This window comes from Python bivittatus, unplaced genomic scaffold (assembly GCF_059951505.1).
Source record: "Python bivittatus isolate LINGU-HERP-01145 unplaced genomic scaffold, Pbiv_v1 ctg000700_np1212, whole genome shotgun sequence".
Lineage (NCBI taxonomy): Eukaryota > Metazoa > Chordata > Lepidosauria > Squamata > Pythonidae > Python > Python bivittatus.
The window spans coordinates 50,688,831-50,704,847 of NW_028277098.1; the positions used below are offsets into that span (position 1 = coordinate 50,688,831).

General features: G+C 38.1%; 1 protein-coding gene across 7 annotated transcripts in view; it reads right to left on the reverse strand.

The window, feature by feature from the left end:
- RNF220 (ring finger protein 220) overlaps positions 1-16,017 on the reverse strand; it is a 366,981-nt gene that overhangs the window by 244,685 nt on the left and 106,279 nt on the right. For 5 of the 7 annotated variants that reach the window (XM_088153606.1, XM_088153604.1, XM_088153605.1 and 2 more), the window contains exon 3: positions 3,989-4,063. The exons of the other annotated variants lie outside the window; for them this stretch is intronic. In XM_088153606.1, the coding sequence (XP_088009732.1) occupies positions 3,989-4,063 (75 nt within the window). The remainder of the gene's footprint in view (positions 1-3,988; positions 4,064-16,017) is intronic. 7 annotated transcript variants of the gene reach the window in all.

The window sequence follows — 16,017 nt, forward strand, 5'->3', positions numbered from 1 at the left end:
TGATTGTCCTTGCCAGTAGCCATTAGCATAGTCTCCCAAGTTGGACAGTAAACTATAATTAACTACAGTTTCCTCATTTGCTTTGCCACTCACATGAATATGAAATAAAGGGAAAAGTTGCTAGCACAGATGCCCAAAACTTGAGATCTTGACTATTAATCACTTTCAGTGTCATATCTCTGCAAACAGCTCATTCAGACAGAAACTGTCCCATAGCTTTGGAAAGAACCTGTTTTACCAGCATTGTCATAATATAAGATTGATATTATAACCTCTGTAATGATGGGGAAGATACAAAAGAAATTATTTATTGTTTTGTGCTGGGCCCATTTTTATTTCCCAAGAAACTGGAAAGCTTTTGAGTATCAAAGAACTTGAAGTGTTTTTTCACCAATGCAATTTTTTCCTATGGGGAGATCAGTACAATATTGTACAGAGGGCATCAGCAATTCAGCTTGTCTCATTCAGGATGCATACGGTTAAAAACACGCAAAAAGAAAATAATTCCATATATTGCAAGCCATAATAATAAGAGGCAGCAGCAACTAAATATTAACCACCTACAACTTTTCAGACCCATCAGGAGCTCCCAAGTCTACTCTTTCTCCATTTTTGCTGCTGAAGCAATAAAAAGGGTAAAACCAACATCCAAATGATCTTGTTTATGGTGGTTAAATAAGCTGCATGTGCTTAATCCGTTAGAGTTTAATGAATTTATGACTTGCTTTGGAATTTGACAAGGGCCATAAAAGAGTAATTAACATTTATCAGTTTGTTTGCTGTGCCTGCAATGCCCTCCTCCCCTTGGCCCCTCTCATGGCAGTGTCGGGCACCATAGGGGGATATAAAAGCAATCAATTAATTTTTAATAATCTCAGAGAAAGATTGTAGAGTTGCAGTATGAACTCTGGGAGTGTCAATAAACATGCCGAAGGTCATCTACTTTCCTCCTCTATATGCTTGCCAGTAAAGGTTCGGGGGTGGGGGAAGGGAAATGGGACACACATATCAAAAGCTGCTGTGGGAACCAGATGATGGAGCAATCCAAACAACTACTCATCCAATCACTTTACCTCTTTGGCTGGTGTGTATTCCATTATTCCAAACTGAACAGGAAGCCTATCCAACCTCTACTATATTTATATATCACCAGATTTTTTTTTAAGTTGTGCATACAATTACCCAAACCATTATATGTATTAAGGGCCTTTCCCCACTGGCCTAATTACAAAACAAAAATTATGCTCCCTCAGCATCTTCATTCTGCTTTGTCCCTACGGAAATGCTTTCATCTTGATCCCAGTCATGAGTAAAGACACATCCACAGAGCTTCCTTGCTCTAGCATGAGAATGCCCTAGCAACTCTTCTCTGAGCAAGTTTCTGCATGTCCCTGTATCTTGAGATTAGCCAGAGGACATGTGTAGGTGCTTAGCTACTCAAGTGATGTTTTCCATTATATCATTTCTTGAGTCACTCCATGCAGACAATGTAGGGTGCATTGATGAGAAGAGGGGAGACAACTTGCCATGACAAGATGCCTACTGGCTCTATCACTGGGGTCCTGGACCTCCCCCTTCTCTCTAGTCTCTGAACATTGCACCCACTATCCATTCTTGTTTTTCCTGACCACAGTCTCATTCTTTTTTTTTTACTTATTTTTTGAGTGGTTGATGAATACTTTGAAAAGTTGATGAGTTGCCTACTTGACATATGTCATCAACGGCACATCCAAAAGTATTACCAAAAAATTTATAAAGCAGTCAGCATGTCAATTGGTGATGGCCTTGTATGAAGTGGCTAACATCAGCCAGGGTTCAGCAGCAAATTGCCAATCACATCTCTTGCTCTAGTGCATAGTATGAATCAGCACTTGCTTTGGGTGCACTGAAGGTGCATTGTGGGTGCATGTTGGGTTCCTGCCAGCTCCACTGGGAGAGACAGTGTTCAGATTCTGTGGACAGCCTTAAGTCATCCTTAGCTGTACCAGTATTATAGTGGTACTTCCTCCTTATTTCAACCACATCCAAGGACAGCCTCAAGTTGTACAAAATCTGTTAGGCTTTATTACCCATTACCATGGAAGAAAGTCAAAAGACTGAAGTAACTGGAAACAGGCAACACAGGCAGGATGGGGACTGGTAGCTGGGACAGCAAATTTTATGACACTCAAGATGCATGGATAGTACCCATCTTGAGTGTCATAAAATTTGCTGTCCCAGCTACCAGTCCCCATCAGGGAAAGCATCAGGGAAAGACCTAAAGTTTTTATTCACAATTTAATATTGCATTTTTAACTATCAAGACAATGCTGAGAAAATTCAAGATGCTCACAAAAAAATTACGCATTTCAAAGGGTTATAGAAATAGAGAGCCAGTTTGGTCTAGTGGTTAAGGTACCAGACTAGAATCCAGGACACTGTGAGTTCTAGTCCCACCTTAGGCATGAAAGCTGACTGGGTGACTTTGGGCCAGTCATTCTCTCTCAGCTCAACTCACCTCACAGGGTTGTTGTTGTGGGGAAAATAGGAGGAGGGAGGAGTATTAGGTACGTTCACCGCCTTGAGTTATTTATAAAAATAAAAAAGGCAGGATAAAAAAATCTAAAAAAAAAAAAAAAAAGGACTTAACTGTATTTTGATGATATGCAACACCTAGTTATCTCCTCTCCCAGTCAGCAGACCTACGTTTTTAAGCCAAAGCATGCAACAGAGGATAGCTGGGTCTGTCATGGAATGGCCTTTTTAAAAATTCCTTCCAGCTGCCACAAAGGAGGCTGGGAGTTTGTCACTCCATTCCCATTCCCTGCTTTTTAAAAAACTTCTGTCTAGAATTTTTAAAATCTGCACTGGCTTTTTTTTAACCTCCCAATGGACTTTTTAAAAAAAAATCCCCTTGTGTGTGACCAGGCTTGGCACTGCCACTGACAGGCTCATGGGTTTAACCACCCTGAATTCTTTCTGGCCTTTTTTCATCCCCACTGTGTGATCTGAGGGTGGTGGAAACTGAGACAGAGGAGGGTGTTCCTAGGGAGGTCCCCGTTTCACAGGAATGAGAAGAGTCAACTAACTCCCCAGATGTTAGCCCCTATAATACAGGGGAATCAACTGACTAAACTAACAGTTGAGTTTAGCCCCAATTAACAGTCTTTGGGTTATTTAAGTAGATTATGGGTTAGATAGCTTGCATGATCCCCACGCACACAGGGATGCTACACTCATGATATAATTAATCATGTCATATGAACAGGGCCAATATATGTAACTCAAACTGGCTGTAGCCCATGATGCATTTAGAATATCTCAACAATGGAAAAACAACAACAACAAAGATTAATTTGGAGTAGAAACAAGGAAATAGGGAACAGGAAAAAAGAGAAGAGGCATTTCTATGCTAGTAATCCCTGTATAAAGTATCCTTTTTTTTCTTGAAATTTAGAAACATTTCTCAACAAGTCAAATTTTACAATAAAATTCTAATTCCATACTGTGCAATGCTCACAGCGGTTTTCATGATATACAGATATGAGCTAAGACCTTTGCAGAGCAGGTGCACATCCTTACTAGCATTCACTAATGGCCACTGTAAGATCCAGAATGAATAATTTGTCCAACCCACTCTGGAAGTGACTACAGTAAGTTTTATTTTCATATCTCATCTAGTTTTCTAAGGACAATGTTTAAGTGATTTTCACCCATAACTTTTAGCAATTACCCATGATTACTTCTGCTTATAATGAATCTTTTTCCTAAAATACAGCACATACAAAGCATACATTGACAAAACAGTGACTGATTTGTTCCCAGCAATTTTCAATCAAACACTACAGTACAGCTCAGTAGTGATACTTTTAACATATTGTGAATACTATCTTTTTATGCCTTAACTTTGCTTTTTATTATTGTCCTAATTATCACCTACACAAATTGGTGATGCTTCTATTGCTTTTCTAAAATACCCCACAACAGTAATAAAAGAATAAACACTTACAGAGGGGGAAAGTTAACGCCATGCGCTGGCTGGCCCCCGCAGACACTGGTGGCCCTCCTTGGCTGTCGCTTCTATCTGGCAATCAATTGACAAGAAATTGAGATTATGAGATATGACAATCAGCATCAGAAGGAAGACGATCAATCAACTGACTCCTACAGCTGAGCAAGTGACATTTAACAGTAGAGATTTTCCAAATTCAGCTACTACCATGGGATTAGGTATGCAAAGCTGCAGCTTCAATCTTATAAAGAACACACAAAAAGAACAGTTGTAAACAGACTGATTTTTATAGATCCCGATACCTAATATTTCTTCACAAGCAACTGCATATCAGGAGATTAGGCAAGAAGAACTATAGAAATAATGTCCATGTCTTATATAGGTTGAACTATAGAATAATGCAGTGCAGTAGTTCAGAAACATGCAGAAGCACAAAGGCAGCACCTGTATACAACTCTTTAAAGCTGCTGGCCACACAACCCCACAGAAGACTTAGCTGTTTTAAAGAGTTGCAGATAGATGCTATCTTCATACCTCCGTGCATGTCAATGTAACTTTTCTGTACGATTCTCAAAGCAAAGCAATGTCTTACTGTAGAATCCATTTAAAGAAAGCTAAATGCTGTTAAACCATCTCTCTGAATGGGTGTCACATTTTCATATATAGGCAGCCTGAGACTATATTCATTTATTTGATTTATATCATTTCTTTTGTTCAGGAACTCAAGGAAGACTATATGCATCCTCCTCCCATTTTCCTCCACAAGATAGGGTAGGTCAGTCTGGAAATGACTGGCTCAAAATCATTCAGTGAACTTCTGTGGCTGAAGGTAGACCTGAACTTGTGTCTTCCAGTGTAAGTTGAATACCTTAATCACTATATCACCATGGCTCTACCCCTTTCCAGAGCAACAGCCAGTCTTATTAATCAACTACTCACTCTCTTACAAGAGTGGGCATTTTTACAGTTTTACAGATCAACTTGAATCCTGGTTCATATTTTGTTTCTCTTTGATTTTTAATTACCAAGATATCTCTTGCAAAGAGCCTTAGAGTATACTATTTGTTCACACAGAATTCATATGCATGCAATCCTGTATAAAATGTGGCCTGGTGAGAATCCTAGTTCTATCTTTGCAAAGAAAATTTTGGAAACTTCGTCTCCAAAATCAAATGGAATCTTGGACAGAATTCTAACAGTTAGGGACAATTAGTCCTTTCCCCATATTTCCATGCTTTTACCATCCCTTCTCTAATCTTCATGTCTTTCAGCTTCTGACATACGTTATGTCACTCAATAGAATTCTCCTGATCAACCAAATGCATTAATGTGTTAATTGAAATGTTCACATCTTTCAGTTGCAAAATGGTGCTGTTTCCTTTAACAATATAAGGGAAGTAAGAGGAAAAAAAATGGTATGTATGACATGCTAGCCATATGCCCTTATCTTAACAAAGTAATGTAAATCTGAATGTTCTATTTAAATCACTTCATTCCACCCTAAATAGAAAAACAAGTACTGATTAATTTACAGCTAACCTCTTACAAGGTTTATCCAGTGTGTAATAAATGGGCCCTGGAAGTAAAAACTTGTATTATTTAACTTGCAAAAGTTACATTAATTGTCAATAACATTAGTTAAGAATGAGAATGGAATATTTTAAAAATTTTCCAGTCCTCTGTAATTGTAAAAAAAACTCAATAAATTTGCAGCAATTTCCAAGGTAAATTAATCCAGCATCCTCCTTATTGGCCTTTTACAGGGCTATTAAGGCTGTTTTGTTTAAACAGGCATATGAGTTATGATTTTTAACATTGTTTGATGAGATTTTGAGGTGACTCTGAGCTGCCATTTTTATGTTGATTTTGTTGTTGTTTTGGCTTGAGAGGAATTAATTTTCTTAATGTGATTGATTTCTTTGTTTCTGAACTGTGATTGATTTATCTTTTTGGCATTTATTACTATAAACCGCCTAGAGTCTTAGGAGGTGAGTAGTACATAAATATCTATAATTCATTAATTAACATACAAAAAAATCTGAGCTGGCCTAATTTACCAGCTTTGCCTTCAGAAATAATGCATTAGTTGTAAATGCTATTAGGATACTTAACTGAAGAAATGAATGGTTTATAGTAGTTCAGATTAAACCAAACAAAACAAATCAAACCTGAAGGAGATATGATTCAGGTGGTGAGTAGTGGCCAAAACCTACTTATACAAGCAACAGTTTGAGTAGGTTATATATGACTGGAAGAGAGAGAGAAAGCCTATGTTAATGAGGTTCTTATGTTCTCCTTCTATAGGTGGTTCTAGTAAAACATAGACAAACATGTAGATGAAGCTAACATGCCAACATTCCATGATGTACCCATCAATGGCTGCTGTTCTTGCTGGGTCACAGAACTGCTATCCATCCAGGCCCATTGCTGTTAAGGGCAGCTAAGGAATCAATTTCCAGGACACTATATATGTGCACAGCCTGTTGCATAACAAACCAAGGTCCCATTTCCTGTTCCCCTGGAACCGTTAAAACCTCAAAAACCACTAGGAAGAACTGTTTCCTGCAGGTGTCCAGGGAACATGAATCACACCTTGTCAAAATGCAGGGTATGAACCAATGGAACAAGATCCTTCAAAAAGCAGAAACATCTTGCAGCCTTGCCCATGCATCTCTCTCCAACTTGCTGATCTACATCCTGATCAGGAAGGGGTTAAATGGGTATTAATCAGACACTTTCAAGAAGCTTTGAAAACTCATCCAAATATTATAAAAAATGCCTTTAATCATCTAATAGCCCAAACGGGGAAGTGATGGATGGGCTGATCTTTGCCTGAACAGATGAGCCTGGGGATGTGGGCTTACAGGAGATGGGGGAGGAGATGATGACACTTTTCCTTCCTCCCTCCCTCCCTGCTTGGAGCAGTTAGAAATATGAGGTCACCCAGCAAGAGATGATAACACATTAAGGGCTCTTGAGAGATTGGCCTGTCAGCCTTGTTAGGAAGAGGCGATTGGGGCTGACTGTATAATTAGAGGCTGGAAAAACCATAACTCACAGCAGTTTAGACAGCAATGAGGGGACTCCATCCACTACAGTCTTCTCTGTTTGGAAATACCACCTCAGTAGAAGTACAGTGTTCTATCCTTCTGTGTAGCTTAGCCTTCAGTGAGGTGCTCTCAACGAACTGCAAATGGCAAATTCCAATTGCAGTCCTTTATGTTATACATGCATCAAGCTTTGCAAATATTAGATTGTCACACAAAGCTACTACATTACTGTTTAGAGAAAAACAAGCTAGGGACAGAATCAAGGATTATTCAAATAGTATGACTTGTAATTAAGGGATGGGAAAATATCCTGAGTTTCAAAACTAGAAATAATCAAAAATCACCAGATTATTTTGCTAGATGCCTAAAACATGTCCTAGCGTAATGTATAAATCTAACTGGTATCTCTGAATTAATTCTAAAGGCAGTTGTTTGATTCAGACTTTGTAGCCCTGGCAAAGATGTTTATGAACTCTCTCTGCTTAATTCTCAATTAAAATCATCCAGCAGATTAGTTCAGATGGTTGGCAATCCTGTTTCAGAATTCCTGTTCCTCAACCTAAAGAGCTGTAAGAAAAAGTATCTCACTGTACAGGCATGAGACCTAGAAGGTAGTAAGTTTAGTATGCTGTTGCTGTGCTATTATAAATTAATCTTTGAATAGTTTTCTTAATGGAAGGAAAGAGAAGAAGAGGACAACCAGCAGCAAGGTGAATGGACTTAGTTACAGTGGCAATGGGTGCACCATTAGAAGACCTGAAGGACCAGGTCAGGGACAGATCATCATGGAGAAAATCTATCTATGTGGTCACTAAGAGTCGACAATGAGGTGACAGCACATAATGAATCAATCAATCAGTTTTCTTAAAGAACGCTGAACTTACTTGGGATATCAAGAAGTTATGAAACTGAATCGCTCAATATAATAATTTGAACAGTAAGCAGTCTACTTATCTCACTTGATTCTTATTCATGATATTCCATAACTGCAGTATTTCTTGTATGTTAATCTTTGGACTGCAGTTGGAGACAAGATACATAAAAACTCTAGGCAGAATGAACACGCTACTTCGTATACTCCCTCCCCCGCAGTTCTTTTGCAATGGAATCCAGTGTTTCGGTGAATTTGATTCTGCAACTCCCTTTGGCACTGTATTGTTTCATAAACAATGATGATGATGTATCATCAAGTTAGTGTTGACTCTTAGTGACCACACAGATTTTTTCCAGGATGATCTGTCCTCAACCTGGCCCTTCAGATCTTTCAGCGGTGTACCCATTGCCACTGCTGCTGGTCATGCTCTTTTCCCCTTTCCTTCCACTTTTTTCAGCATTCCAGACTTCTCAAGAGAGTTAGGTCTTTGCCTAATGCAATCAAAATATGGTAATTTGAACCTGGTCATTTGTGCTTTGAGCAAGAACTTTGCATTGATTTGTTCTATGATCAATTAGTTTGTTTTCCTGGCTAATTATAATATTTTCAGGAGTTGTCTCCAACACCAATGTTCAAAAGTAGCAATACTCTTTCTATCCTGCTTCTTCAAAGTCCAACTTTTGCTTCCATAGAGAGTCACACCATTGTCTGCACAGTTCTGATCTTTGTAGGCAGAAACACATCACAGCATCTGAATACCTTTTCCAAGGCCTTCATTGCTAGTTTACCAAGTGTTAGTCTACCATGTACTTCTTGACAGCTGTTTTCTTTATTGTTGATAGTTGATCCTAAAAGGCAGAAGCTATACACTACTTCAATGTCTTCATTGCCAATTCTAAGCCTGGTTGTTATACTTATTGTCATGAATTTGGTGTTCTTTATATTTAATCTTACTCCCTTTTTTTCACTGTGTTACTTGACTTTCATTACTAGAGCTTGCAAATCATTTGCATTTTCAGCTATCAGAGCAGTGTCACCTGCACAGCACAGGCTATTGATGTTTCTTCCTCCAGTTTAAACCATGCCTATGTTCATCCAATCTAGCTTCCCTTGATACATATTCAACATATAAATTGAATAACAGGAGAGCATACATCCTTGTCTCACTCCTTCACCAACCTGGAACCAGTCTGTTTCACAATATTCTGTTTGGACTATGGTTTCCTGACCTATGTATACGTTTTGCATGAGGACAATAGGATGTTGTGGTATTCTCATTTTCCTAAGGACATTCCACAGCTTGACATAGTTGACATTAACTGAAGGCCTTTCCATAATCAATGATACACATATTGATTTATTTTTGGCATTCTTTGGCTTTCTCGATTGTCTAGCATGCATCAGCAATAAGAAATCTTAGGTATCACTGAAGTTGCTAATATGTTCAGAAACTGATTTTTACAGTAGAACTTCTAAAACCTTGCCAGCATATTTTATTTCTATACTTTGCCTTCTTCAATGAACAGCTGTGTCTGTTCTGTACAGATTTGACTTGTTTTCAGCTTACTTCCTCTTATGCAGCCACTGCACCTGCCTCATATTAATGATAAACTCTCCTAAAAATGAGAAATTATCTCATAACCTCTTTCTTAAACCCCTTATGTTGGATGAATACAGTAATCCCTATCCTGCTTTTCATAACCTTAGGATGGATCAATAGTTTTACTGAAGAGACAATGACCTTGTGGATTATTTGGCTGGGGCACAGTTATGAATTCTTGGGGGAGAAATGACCTTTATCAAATGTCACATGTCATTGGATTTTATATCAAACATGGGTAGCATGCTCTGGATATGCAAATCTTTCTGCCAATATGTAGGTGTATGTATACATGTGCTTGAAAAGGTGAATGTGGGCATCCCTGTGATTATGAGGGATGAACATCAGATGACCTTCCAGGATAGACCAGTACTGTCCTGCTGAAATTAATTTGATATAACTAATTGGAAAGCATATTGCTTTTGAGGTTTCCTTTTGTAATGGCTGCAAGTGATCCACAGAATCAGAAATTATGAATAATTCAAAAATGCCTTGTCATGAAGACTATGATTCAAAGTACTATTCCTACAAAACAAGAATGCTATTTGAGACAACTACTTGAAAAAACCTTACTAAATAATCACTTAACATATGTGTAATCATTTCTAGGTAACAGCAGGAAAATCATGACTGATCTTTAAGATATGTTTCCCTATAAAGTGTAACCAAATGGTGCAGAGACAGTCATATCTTTGCCTTCTTCAAAGCTTCTGTGCATGAATTGTGAATGTTGGATCAGATACTTGCTCAGAAAGGACAATTCTGGAACCATATACAAACTACCCACGTAGTGTGCAGACTATTCATTTCTGAACATTCAAAACAATTTCCTTCAATTGGATAGCAGCTAAAGGACACAGAAAGTAACTGTAATTTAGAGATAACATAGATTCACAAGCAAATCATCATTTTAAAAAGTATTGTAAAAGGGAACAGCAAAATTACATTGAATTTATACTTGATCCCTGCAATGTGAGGAACAATTGTCTGATAAGAGTAACAATGTTGGGCTACAATCAAGAGAACAAGTAAAGAGACAAGCTTTGTTTGTTTATCCAGTTTCCTCTCCTTGCAAGAATGCCTTGACACTGTGTCCTGCAGTGCTGAGTCTGCAGCCCCAACCAGCTAAATTTATCCCAGCTGCAGTTGTGTTTACAAAGCCGTTCCTGTTTATACTCCTGTTCCATCCTGATCAAATTTCAGCCAATGACATTTTACAAACTAAGCAATTTACTCTGTTTCTTTGTCTATCTTGCTTCTGATTGGTAAGAACAAAAGTGGTTACACAGAAACTTGATTGGGAAGTGCTCTTATACGGGAATGGAAGAAGCAGAATGGTACTATCTTGTCAGTTTATATATTTTTGTGTGAATTCTGTATCCACCATTTCTGTTGAAGGGCTAGGAACCTCCTATGATTACTACTTAACCGATCATCTTCTTGGTCAAGCTAATTAATTTCTAATATTCATTTCAACACATTTAAATTCCAAATTCATTAAGTCACTATTTATCTTGACTTAACAGAAAATTATTTATACTGTCAAGAAGTTTAAATGTGAAATTTCAAAAAGTCTTCCTTTGTCTCAAAGGCTTAATGAATTGATAATAAGCTGGTTAGACAAACTCGAGTGGATGAAACAGAGAAGGCAATACTAAAGAGTATAACCTTCGTCTGGGAATAACAGGATCTCAGAGTAAGACAATAACAAAGAAAAGAAGTAGAATGTTAAATAATTCCATGCAACTCCAACGAAATTCAACTTCTGGGATTACTTTCAAGCAGAATAAAAGAAATAGAGAATGCTGAAGAAAAATTATTTGAGTTGCTACTAGCCAAAGTAATAAAAATGACTTCTTGTACTCAAAGTAGCAATCTCAAAGCCTGCTTACCAGACATTATTCAACTTCAGTTTCCATCAACCCTTACTAGCCTGGCCAATGGTGAATGATAATACGAGCTGTATTTTAAGTCTCTGCAGAGTCAACGTGGGTATGCATCCTTGCTCACAAAACCACATGATGCACAACCTAAATCTGAACTCATTCTGATAGTTCTAGATATTCATTTCATCTCCAATATGTCACCTATTTTTATAGCTTCAGTTTTAGCTACAAATAGCTCAGTGTTCCACTTCCTGCTTTCACTACTACAGATCCAGGCTTCACATGTATTGAGCTTAGATAATAAACTCATTTGAACAAGTGCTCAACCCAGACTAAGATTTGGACAGAGCAGAACATGAATTAACTATATAAGGCATCAAGAGAAACACAAAGCATACGTGCATCTGATTCACGCATGCAACTCCTCATCTCCGGAAGAGAATCCTTTAGTCAGGAAGTCACAGCCTTGATTACTTTGTCTTCCCCATTTAAGTACATCCCTAACTGCTCCTTGGATGGCTCAATTAGCAAAGTGAATATATTATATAAAGTCTAAAAGATTAAACTATCATAGGCAGCCCATAATTTCATGAAGAAGTCAGGGGAGCATATCCCTCTTATTAACTCTATAACAAATGTGATGAAAATGTTCAAATAGAATGTTAATGCAATGTTACGTGTAATTTTCCCAGGCGATCTCCTGCTGAAATATTTCTTTATTAATAGTAATTGAGGGTATAAATTATGAATGAGGCGATTTTCTCCTTTCACCAGGAAAGACGTCCTAATGGCAATAATTCTTTCTAATCATTTTTGGACAGTGAAGAGAGGTGGAGCAAAAGGAAGGTGCTTTTTTAAAAATAAAAAAGCTGATCAAGAGAACACAAAATGCAGAAAAAAAGTACACAAAAGTATTAACACATAGAAGGAGGAACAGTCTACGTGCACATTGAGTGTTGTAGATATGAGATAAATACCCTATAATTTGGGGTTAGTTTGGTCAAGGAGACCCAGAATGAACTATTCAATGCATTTTGAAACTTGATGGCAAGTTTTGAATTTAACTACCTCATTGATATACTATCAGGTGTCAGAATCTGAACTTTCAAAGTACTCAAAATCTGGGACATAGACAAGCAAGTGCTTGGCCCACGTGCTACATTAAACTTATAAATTACAGTAAATTCAGATACCCAAACTGTTGCTATTGCTCAATTCCTCTTAAACCCTAGAAAATTGTGACAAAACCTAATTTGAGCAGCAAAGGAAGTCTGTGATAGGTCAACTGTTGTCTTCTTTACCCTTATTTTTACCTTGCCACTATTATTCTACCTAGCTTGGAGCTAGAGCTGACATATAAGCATGCAGTTGAAACTGTCTGTATCAGAGGTGAACAACTCACAGTCCATGTGATGCATGTGGCCTATGAGCCCCTTTAATATAGCCCCCAAAGCACACATATCTAGTTCAGCAGCAAGCTACCTAAAATAGTTGATGGGTTTAAAATACTTTAGTTTCTTAAAAACGTACAAATAAATCTGGAAGCATAGCTGTTATCACTTCCTGGAGACAAGAGCCACTAAACAAGAATGCTTTAAAAGCATAATCCTCAAAAAGGTTGCCTGCATCTTCTCTATATAAAGAAAATCAGTGCATTAGCAGTTATTAGGATCTTGTAGCCAAGGAAAGTTGTTTTATTCTCCTAGCCCATATTCCAGACTACAACCCCCCTTTCCAGTCAGCAGAATTTCATCACAAATCTCAGGAAGGGGGTTCCCAAATCTCCTCTTTATTTCTTCTCTTCTTCTTTCCATCTCAATCCTCAAACACCTGCATCTAGTTGACACTTCAGATTTTTGGACTACAACTTGCAACATTTCTAAGCATTAATCAAACTGGAGCTGATGCAATCTGTAGTTCAAAACACTTCAACTGCAGATGAGAAAAACCTAAGTCTTTCCATAACAGCTGCCACAGTTAGCACAAACAGAACAGAATTAGGTGATTTTACTATGTGTGCATACAATCTATGCTTTGACCTAGTCTCAGAACATAACTTTCTATCTGCATTTAAAAAAAAATCTTTATATTGAGATATACAGAATATGTGCATAAGCTGAACTCAAGTAAGTAGGCAAACAGTGATTTTGTTTTGCAAAAGAATGATTAGATTATTCCTTTTTGAAACTGAAGTTTCAAAGCTCCCATCCATCACCCCTTGTTCAATTTATTTCAGTCATTGAATGTGTTAGTGGCCAATATTTCTTTCCTGCAATCAAGATGTCACTTACCATTTTTCATGAACAACTTAGAGTCCAACGGCATGTTACGTTAAATAGGTAGTTTGCCTTGTGTGCCTTTTTTTTCCTTTTGTAAAAATCATTTAAGATGATCAATATAGGTATCATAGCCAAGGAAGGATGAATACAACTTTTGGGCTAAAAAGAGGGTTAATTTTCATTGGGTTCATTGCACCAAAAAAACCCAGACCCACTTTCTTTTTATCATCCATTTTCTTACTCTTTTTGCTATCCCCTTTTCTCTTTCCCATTTCTTCCCCACCTTTAAGATTGCTGGAGAAGGGAAAGATCATTCATGTCTTAAGTCTGAATTGATTACTTGCTAAACATCTCTGAAATTGGCCCAAGAGCTGCACATGGTCCTATGACAAGTTATCTATTCCAGCACTAAGTATAGACATGAAAAAGGCATGTGTATGCTTGTTATATGCAACTTACATGCTGTTTTTATATAATACATGTATGGTAATCTATTAAAACCATCAATTGGTCAAGTGGCTTTTCAGTCAGATGGCATACTCTACTGCACTTAAAATTCCTGATGCTGTGATTTTGTACCTGCAAATTATAATGAGTAAATTCCTATTTGTAATTCTTTCAATATATTTCCTTATAAAAGTTAAATGGCAAGGCTAGGACACTGTTGTTCATGATATTTAAGAGTTTTGGGAAAGCCTAGGTTGAAACATTGAAAAGAAATATATAAAAACGGGATGGGATAAGAACAGGTATAGTTGATCTTTCTCATAGGATCAAATAAACTTTCTTCTCACTTTTGATTGAAAATTACTAGAACTTTTGCCCATGTTGATAAGCAATGCAGAGTCCTCTGGAGGACCTCCACAAGTTCCCATGAAACAGATTCGCTTTAGCACTTTGCCTGAGGCCTGCAATCAACATGGAGATTACCAATATAACTAGTAGCCAGGTTACTCACACTTCCATACTGTGCTGCATATAACTCAGAGTGGTTTAGCTTTTCTCTCCTGATAATCAGGATGAAACATTTATACTGAAAGCCAGATCACCATCTTGGAAACAAGATAGAGAAACAAGGATTCCCTAATTAGAGAAATAGAAAATGAAGACCTAATGAACTTTGGGGAAAAGGAAGGAGTTGGCTTCTAGTAAGTTGGAATAGAAAATGGGATGTGTCTTTGCTATTGCAGCCTACTAGACTCAAATGAAGTCTACTGGGTTGGGGAAGGGGGTTGGATTGAAGTGAAGGGAACACCTGCGTCCTTCCTCCCATTCACCTGATTGAATTTGCAGTCCACTGCTCATTCCTTTTGCAGCTGCAAGGCATGAATGCCCAGCTGCCAACACCATAGTTTTCCTTTCAAAAGAGGGGCTAATTCAATTATCCCAGTGGCATTAGCTTCTATGAAGGATAGCTCACCAGCACAGGCTATGTGCCTGACATAGTATTAAAGACCCTGCTACCCTTGCTCAGGGCAGATTAAGTTCTATTCATTGCTTTAATGTTGGGCTCCCCACAAGATTCTGTACCTTAACTCTATTACCCCCTGCTTGGAACTGCCTGACCCACTGTTACCACTCCCTCTGATAATTCACCTCGCTGGAAACTTTGCCTTCTTGACCTCCTCATGGAGCAGCAAATGAGGCTGGATCATATGTTCTATGGCACAAGCAGAGCCAGACTTCCCTCTGTCTACTTCCCTGCTAGCTGCCCTACATCGCAGGTAAGGTCCACTGTAAGTAATGAGCCTTCTCCTTTGTCTCAGGGGCCCTGAGGGATAAACACCTGCCTGGAATGGCACATGCTAGTAAGATAAAAAGGGGAAGAGCAGGGAGAGAAAAGGGGGTGCAATGAGCTCTGTGGCAAAGCAGAAGGAAATAAAACAAGAACAAAGCTAGCAGGGCATTTTTCCTGCTATTCATCAACAATTATTGCACTTAACAGTTATTTTAAACTATAGGGTTCCGACACAATATGCCCTTTAAATTCCAATCAACTTTAGCTGAAGAACAGAACTGAGGCTAACATCAAGTTTCAGCTTTTCTCGGAGAGATGTCTGTGTGATTTCATGAGCTGTCCTAGGTACTGCAGATTTGCTGATGAAATAACTACTCTAAATTGTGAGCTATTTAATAAAGTTTTATTGAATGTATCATAACTGTTCACAAATATATTAAACCACACTAAGCAAGCTCCACTGTGATTTACAGCTATGTATGAAGCCCAGGTCACTCAATGTAATGGTCTCTTCGCTCCCACTAATTTCCTTTACTTCATGTGGCTTCTGTTCAGACATCTGGCAGCCTACAGGCTCCCCACCTGACGAACACCAAGAA